The sequence below is a fragment of a genome, assembly GCF_019968955.1.
Source record: "MAG: Porospora cf. gigantea A chromosome Unknown PgA_NODE_178_length_30706_cov_366.987, whole genome shotgun sequence".
NCBI classification, from domain to species: Eukaryota; Apicomplexa; class Conoidasida; order Eugregarinorida; family Porosporidae; genus Porospora; species Porospora cf. gigantea A.
Window position 1 is genome coordinate 23,428 of NW_027151458.1, and position 7,279 is coordinate 30,706.

At 54.9% G+C, this 7,279-nt stretch overlaps 5 protein-coding genes across 10 annotated transcripts; 3 read left to right on the top strand and 2 right to left on the bottom strand.

Moving 5' to 3' along the window:
• Positions 1–131: 131 nt before the first annotated feature.
• Positions 132–2,275, top strand: KVP18_003186 (uncharacterized protein; the record flags this gene model as incomplete). 3 transcript variants are annotated; one of them, XM_067954720.1, is made up of 4 exons in its annotated part: positions 132–1,558; positions 1,588–1,753; positions 1,781–1,905; positions 1,960–2,275. In XM_067954720.1, the coding sequence occupies 4 exons, from the start codon at positions 132–134 to the stop codon at positions 2,273–2,275; spliced, it is 2,034 nt and encodes a 677-aa protein (XP_067811996.1). The 3 variants fall into 3 exon arrangements, with proteins under 3 accessions (XP_067811996.1, XP_067811994.1, XP_067811995.1); XM_067954718.1 differs by lacking the exons at positions 1,588–1,753; positions 1,781–1,905; positions 1,960–2,275 and having other exon boundaries at positions 132–1,562; XM_067954719.1 differs by lacking the exons at positions 132–1,558; positions 1,588–1,753; positions 1,781–1,905 and having other exon boundaries at positions 2,039–2,275.
• Positions 2,276–2,303: 28 nt separating this feature from the next.
• KVP18_003178 (uncharacterized protein) lies at positions 2,304–3,374 on the top strand (the record flags this gene model as incomplete). 3 transcript variants are annotated; one of them, XM_067954700.1, is made up of 3 exons in its annotated part: positions 2,304–2,811; positions 2,852–3,041; positions 3,080–3,374. In XM_067954700.1, the coding sequence occupies 3 exons, from the start codon at positions 2,304–2,306 to the stop codon at positions 3,372–3,374; spliced, it is 993 nt and encodes a 330-aa protein (XP_067811977.1). The 3 variants fall into 3 exon arrangements, with proteins under 3 accessions (XP_067811977.1, XP_067811979.1, XP_067811978.1); XM_067954702.1 differs by lacking the exon at positions 3,080–3,374 and having other exon boundaries at positions 2,852–3,045; XM_067954701.1 differs by lacking the exons at positions 2,304–2,811; positions 2,852–3,041 and having other exon boundaries at positions 3,165–3,374.
• A 55-nt stretch (positions 3,375–3,429) lies between these two features.
• KVP18_003190 (uncharacterized protein) lies at positions 3,430–3,807 on the bottom strand (the record flags this gene model as incomplete). Its single annotated transcript, XM_067954726.1, has 1 exon — positions 3,430–3,807. One exon carries the CDS (start codon positions 3,805–3,807, stop codon positions 3,430–3,432), a length of 378 nt encoding a protein of 125 aa, XP_067812002.1.
• Positions 3,808–4,122: 315 nt separating this feature from the next.
• Positions 4,123–4,500, bottom strand: KVP18_003189 (uncharacterized protein; the record flags this gene model as incomplete). Its single annotated transcript, XM_067954725.1, has 1 exon — positions 4,123–4,500. One exon carries the CDS (start codon positions 4,498–4,500, stop codon positions 4,123–4,125), a length of 378 nt encoding a protein of 125 aa, XP_067812001.1.
• Positions 4,501–4,870: 370 nt separating this feature from the next.
• On the top strand, positions 4,871–7,279 carry KVP18_003187 (uncharacterized protein; the record flags this gene model as incomplete). Of its 2 annotated transcripts, none has more annotated exons than XM_067954721.1 (2): positions 4,871–5,608; positions 5,648–7,267. In XM_067954721.1, coding segments are annotated over 2 exons (2,358 nt in total), but the record flags the coding sequence as incomplete, so codon positions are not given. The 2 variants fall into 2 exon arrangements, with proteins under 2 accessions (XP_067811997.1, XP_067811998.1); XM_067954722.1 differs by having other exon boundaries at positions 4,901–5,608; positions 5,648–7,279.

Here is a 7,279-nt window from a genome sequence, read left to right on the forward strand (position 1 = left end):
GTTAATTCTTATTCCACTCCTAACCATAGACTGAGAGATTATGTGTGCGACCATAGTGGACACCTAGAGATACATTCTGATCTACTGCGCAGGACCCTCGATACGTGGCAATTGTACTTTTACGGCCCGGGATGCCGGTGATGCATTCCAACAACGCCTCTCTCGTGCCGTACGCTGATAGTGACAAGGAGGATGGCCGCGCAATGCCGCCGGACCCGCTCGTTGGCCTCAGCAATCTCGGGAACACGTGCTACTTGAACAGCTCACTTCAATGCTTATTGCATACGAGGCCGTTCGTTGCGGCCTTACTGGCGGGCCGCCACAGAGCTGATGTGAATGTGCGGAATCCGTTAGGCACTGGAGGTGAGTTGGTGGGGGCTTTTGAGGCGCTGGTGAAACAAATCTGGTCCAATGAGTCGCAATCCGTGGCCCCCAGGAGGTTCAAGCAGGTGCTATCCAAACACCGCAGCCAATTCTACGGCTACCAACAGCAGGACGCGCAGGAGGCGGCAATAGCAGTGCTGGACTGCCTTCACGAAGATTTGAATCGGATACGAGAGAAGCCGCCTGTCGAGAACTACGAAGCCAACGAGGACGACTCAGACTCGCACACGGCAAGAGAGTGTTCCAAGCGTTTTAGCCAGAGGCACGACTCCTTGGTGAAGGAGCTCTTCATGGGGCAAGGCAAGTCAGCAGTTGAATGTGATAAATGCCGGAGGACGGTGGTTACATTTGAGCCGTTCATGTTTCTCTCGCTGCCAATAGCCGACGCAGGCGTCAAGTTCTATTTGGACGTAGTGCTCTCCTTCTCTCCTTTCCGGATGGCCCCTACTGTCCATATGACGCTGCCCATCAATTACGCCGCTCGCCAAAGAGACGTCCGCGACGCAATGTGGGCCACGATGCGCAGCGTCTACGCCAAGACTGGAGAGGATTGGGACGGGTCAGTGGCCGCTGAGAATGTGCGGCGCGTCCTAAAGGCCGCGCGGTTTCGTGACCTGGTTTCGAGGTTCGGGGAAGACCCCCCACTGGTCTGCTTTCAGTTAGATTCTAACCACACATCGTTCAAGACCGTTGCTGAGGACCACCAGTTCAAACCTGAGGACACTCACACTCGGCGCAAGCTCTACTACTTTCTCTTCGAGAATCGAGAACAGGGGGAAATGGTGACGTCTCGAAAATCACTCAAGGATAAATGGCTCCTTCTCGGGGCGGTGGCTTCCGAGGCTTCAAGATACAGTAGTCTCCCGCCAATAATGTTGTCAGTTTCGGGCACGATGCCCCTAGTGGCCCTTGGAGAGGTCGTTGACGGCAAGGTGACCTCTGTCCTGGGTGAACGCAAGTTGCCTCCCTTTGAAGCCTACACCTGGAAGAGACCTGGGATCCCATTCGCCCTACCGTGGTTGACGTCGCGCTCCCAAGCTCAGTTCGCTCGCCAGACATCAGTTGACGACATTATGGACGGATTGGCCTCCTCGACGGCCCAGTCAGACGCCAACAGCGACGAAGGCCGTCTGGACGATGGCACTCTGTGTGATCTCTTCAAGACCGTCAAGTCGTGAGGAGCCGGGCCTCGGGCAGACGCAGACGTCATGACGCTACGCCAAACCTGCTGACGGCTTACCTCTCCGACTGTAATTTTAATTGGCCTCAGGTGTACCTTCCTTCAGTGGAATGGCATAGAAGTAAGAAGCCCAAGTATCATCCGGTTAGCCTTGAGGACTGCATCGAGGAGTTTCTGAAGAGGGAAAAGGTGAGTTAGTCTTTGGTTCGTCCTGAGTTAGACGAGAACAACATGTGGTACTGCTCCCACTGCAGGGAGCACCGACCCGCTGTAAAGAGTCTGGGGCTCTGGAAGCTCCCGAAAATCATGCTGCTTCACATCAAGCGGTTCAAGCAGACGGAGTGAGTGACTGGCGCCTCGGACATCAGACATGGCGTACTTGGTTGGGTATCTAGACACTCACGCCTTTGCAGCCGCCTGGCCCGAGCGAAGAACGATTTGCCTCTGAAGATCCCCACCGATCGCACTCTCGACATGAGACCGTACATGCTCCGCCAGCGATCTGAGGGGAGGTACAGACTGTACGGAGTGGTCAGGCACGCTGGGTCTCTTTTTGGCGGACACTACACGGCAGATGTGCGCTGTTTGGAACACGGGGAACATGACGAGGGCCAGTGGTACAACTTCAACGACTCCCAAGTCACCCGCGTGGACCTGACGGCCATGGAGGCATCCAAGTCTGCCTATCTGCTATTCTTTGAGCGTCTCTAAACTTCGTGTAACGTGAAAGCTGAATTGCATGATTTCGAATGTACTCGCTCTGACCCACCACGGGCCTCTTGCTGCTATCGCGATCCTGTCCAACCGAGGCTCACGCCATCTGAAACCCTGTGCACTCGTTCCAAAATCGGCTAAGAGCGAGATTAAAAATGCTTCTGTCGTCACGCCCTTCTACACGCTGACGTTTGCCCAAGCCACCAAGAAGACCCTCCCTTCCCTTCGGCACTGGCTTCGCACACTTCCGCAACACGAAGTCCAGGCAGAGCCTGTCTCGCTCCTGGACGCTGTCCATGCCAGCGCCTGGGCGACGCCCAAGTCCGCTTATGGAGTCTGGAAGCCGTCAGCTGTTTGTACCGTGAACGCGGTTGACATCCAACTCGACTTTGAATCGCCAGAGCCACCAGAAGTACCTCTCTACCAACCAAGGACTGTCGTGGTGCGCAACCCACGATGGCACGTGCCGGGAACGACGGAGGTGGCCGTCTCCGTACCCGTAATGAACTTCGATATTGGTCTCTTACTCAATCGTAAGCGCACGATACAACTTTGTTGTTCATTCCATCGCAGGGATGCTAGGTTCCGGAGGGGAGTTCACCACTGGTGGGCCAGGTCAGGGCTCGCTGTCATTGCTGGCAGTGCACTCGCCTGTAGGCTACCTCTCACTCACATCATTTTTGGAACCCACAACGGACGGGCTGTATCTGCTGGGAATCGACGCCATCACGGACAAAACGGTTAACGTGGAAAGTGCCGTCACGTGAGGAGCGTCTACTCCAATCTTCTCACCTTTTACAGGCATCTGACTAGTTTGCTGAACTCCCTGTCGTCTTGTTCAAAACTTGACCTCAAACGCGCAGCAGCCCAGGCCACTCTGGCCTTAATGCTGGAGGAGGACGACCCTCTATTACGGGCCATTCAAACCAGTATGCGCCTCATCAACAATGATCACATGGCGTTGGCTGATCGGATTCGCTTGTTGAACGAAGTTGACCTGAATGAAGTTCAGAGTGTGGCTCGCGAGATTGAGGTTTGCCGCAAGGCCGTAGTCGTCGTCGTTGACGAGGAGCACCCTCCCTGCGACGAAGAATAACACTTCCGTATTATTGAGGACACTCCCATTTCAAAGCAAAACACACTAGTCGCATTCACTGCTTAACGACGCTTACACTCGCTTCGTGCTCGTGCGTCTTGAGCCACGGCCTTTGGTAGACAAATTTGAGGACTTCATCGCCGTCAGCCAACTGGTTGGTCACACGGAAGCGGAAAACGTCTTGGCCACCGGAGCCAGTCACAGGCTCCTCCTGAACATCAGCAACGTATTCGTGGCTGACCAAGTCAACTCCAACGGAGTCGGTAATTTCCCAGGAGAACCCCGTCGTCATGTTGCTGACGAGGCTCACTTCGAATTCGTCGCCTGTGGATGGATCTACTAGATGCTGGTTACCGCCCTTCATGGGAAAGCTGAGGTGAGTCATGGCGTTAGCCCCCAGGCACAAGGTTGTTAGCAAAGATAGCAGCTTCATTCCCGATTTGGGAGTTTTTCTCAACATATTCATGCAACCCTATTTGTCGTGGATCATGAAATGAAAAACGGTAAGTTGCAAGTTTCAATACAAGATAGAAGACCATAGCACCCTCACCGAAAAACTCTGACCTTTCAATGATCACATGCCGCTGGGCTGAGGTGTGCCGCAAGGCCGTAGTCGTCGTTGACGACGAGCCCCTACTTCGGCAAGGCCGTAAGGCCGCAGTCGTCGTCGTTGACGAGGAGCAGGAAGAATAACACTTCCGTATTATTGAGGACACTCCCATTTCAAAGCAAAACACACTAGTCGCATTCACTGCTTAACGACGCTTACACTCGCTTCGTGCTCGTGCGTCTTGAGCCACGGTCTTTGGTAGACAAATTTGAGCACTTCATCGCCGTCAGCCAACTGGTTGGTCACACGGAAGCGGAAAACGTCTTGGCCACCGGAGCCAGTCACAGGCTCCTCCTGAACATCAGCAACGTATTCGTGGCTGACCAAGTCAACTCCAACGGAGTCGGTAATTTCCCAGGAGAACCCCGTCGTCATGTTGCTGACGAGGCTCACTTCGAATTCGTCGCCTGTGGATGGATCTACTAGATGCTGGTTACCGCCCTTCATGGGAAAGCTGAGGTGAGTCATGGCGTTAGCCCCCAGGCACAAGGTTGTTAGCAAAGATACCAGCTTCATTCCCGATTTGGGAGTTTTTCTCAACCATATTTGTCGTAGATCATGAAATGACAAAGTTGCTATGAAAAACATAGCAGCTTCATTTGGTAATGAGTCAACACGAAACAGAAGAGCACTACCCTTCAGGCGGTGCAAAGGCAATGGCACCTCACGAGGAGCCTACGTACAGTATGTTGCTGTCGAGCTGTCTCAAGACGTGGCGTTCCATGTCAACTGTGATGGCCCAGTCTACATGTGAAAGAGGGGTCAATTGGGGCTGAGAAGCAATTGGCGATTTTCGTGGACCCATCTGTGATGTTTCAGCTTAAGATGGAGCGAATATGGAAGATGGCTCAGGATTACGACATGATAAGGTGGGTTTGATGTCGATATGCGTCGTATCATATTCGCTAGCGAGGAGATGGAGGAAGCGTACACCAACGGAGACTTCGGCAGGCGTGGGAGTCCCACGGGTATACATACAGCAGTTTGCGAAGCTTATGAGGGTATGCGCGAAAAGCGATTGCAACAGACATCTGATCCCAACGGTCGAAGTGATCGTCAGGAGGGAAGAACCGAGACACCGATGGTTCAGGCAACCGTGAAGCGTAGCCGGGCCTCCTCTCCCACCAAACCAACTGATTCCTCCGACACTCTAAATGCATACGTGAGATCTCCAAGTACTTCCAGGCCTAAACGGTCGCCAATATCACTGGAGACATCACCCCCCAAGCGACTACGCGCCGACGGGGTACCCTTACAGACGAATCCGATCCCCGCTGGGCTCGAGGTGCTGCGCACCCTATGCGACGCGCGTATGATCCTGTCAGTTGAAGCGTGGCAACCCAAGGCCTATGTTTGGAGCGCCGCCGACAAGCAGGCCGTCGTGCTCTTTTATTCGGAGTTAGCTCGGGAGGCAGAAGGTGTAGCGACGAGCATTACGAATAAAGATGACATCGCTAGCCCGGCCATATTGCTCCGGCTAGTGGTGCTCACCGCTCTCTACCTCCGTATCGGGGCTCATGACCTCGCCCTCTTCGCCGAATCCGTATTCGGCCGCCTGCTGGGCTATGTCCGGGCTCTGCTTGACGTGTACCTGCCCATGGCTTTGACTGATGGCAACGACATCGTAGGTGCCTTTTGTGATTTCGTCTAACCTTTTTGCCAGGGTGAACTGCTGAAGGCGCTCACGAGCCTGTTCTCATCCGCAACGTTGCCTTTACCACTGGCTCACCCGGATTTGTTCAGCTTGCTTTCTGCTGCCTTTAGCGGCCTGTTTCTGCCGATTAGCGCAGCCGCCTTCCAGCTCGCTGCCGTCGACCTGATCGCATGCCTGTCGAGTCGCAGACCCAACCCTGAGGACTTAGCACAGCGAGTGGTGGAGCTGTGCAGGTGTCATTCGCAATTCCCCAAGCACACTCGAGCATTTAAACCGCAAGTGCTAGGGGTTCGCGTGTCACTGGTTTCCTACCTTCTGGTTAGACTGATTGATGGCCCAGACGACCCTCCCAAGGACTCGCCCCTGCTGGAAGAGACATGCGCTGTGTCTCTTACGCAGACCAAGCTTCTCCGGGATGTCGTGCGGTTGCTGAAGTCTTCTGCCGACAAATGGCAACGAATGACGACGACGGCAAAGTTCGTGCTGCAGCATATGCTCTCTGCTGCTCTTGTCGAAGGCACGGGCGGATCTCACGTGCAGAAACTGGACACCAAGGCATTCAAGACACTCGTAAAGCAGCTGTGTTGTGACATAGCAGCACTTGCGGGGGCGTGCTACCCTGCCGCTATGACCTGCCTCATTGTGATGAGCGTTCACTTTCGGCACATCTTCACGGGGTCCGCTGCGGACTTTGCAACTGGCACCAAGGAGACCATTCTGGGCTTCATTGCCGAGGTTCTCGACGGCCTGCAAGGCTTCACGGAGTCCCCGTCGCCTTTCTTCCCGCTTAATACTGGCGAGGTGTGCAAGCTGCCCTGCTCCTGTGGCGAACGCATTGGTGAGGCTTCCAAGGGGACAGTGGAGTGCCAGGACTGTAAACGACGCATTCACGGGCAGTGCCTGGGAGTGTACCACGAGGCCTGGAGGTGCGACGCCTGTTCCATGCGCCAAGCGGCCTACAAGTCGGTTCGCCATCTGCTGTTGCCTTTGTCAGCGAAGGTGGTGCTGTCGGGACTTACGACTCGCGGTAGACGAGTTGTCGTGCAGTCTGATCGGCCCGCGGATGACAGCATTTCCACTGTCGACGTACGTCAAGTCATGGGTGAGCTGGATGGCGGGCTGCTGCTTCCCGCGCTGACAGAGGACGCAATCTATGCCTGCTACTGCGTAAGTTCTTTAGGACCAAATAAGCGCGCTGCGGCTGCCAGTCTGCACGCGCTGGCTAGCTGCTGGACGTTCAAGACGGAGAGAGATAGCGCGCTGCAGACGTACACCTCCAAAGACAGGGTGGATCTTGTGGAGGGTCTGACCGATATCGGAATAGGCCTGCGGCATGTGAGCCTCTTCCTTATGATGTCGGTGTTCACCCACGTGGGAGACGTCAGCCTCGAAATTCACGACCACTCACTCGCTGCTCTACGGAGACACTTCTCGACTCGACTTCTCAAACGCGTACACTCGCTCCTTTTCCGACTCATCTCGATGGCGTCCTCAAGCCCTTTCGCCTCTCTGCGCCGCGCCGCTACGATGTCCTTTGTGGCATGCTCTAAGCAGAATGCGTCGTTCCTTCGACGGCTGCCGGAGACTCGAGACATGATCCACGTCATGCTAACCGATCACTCCGCTCGGGTCAGAGAGCGG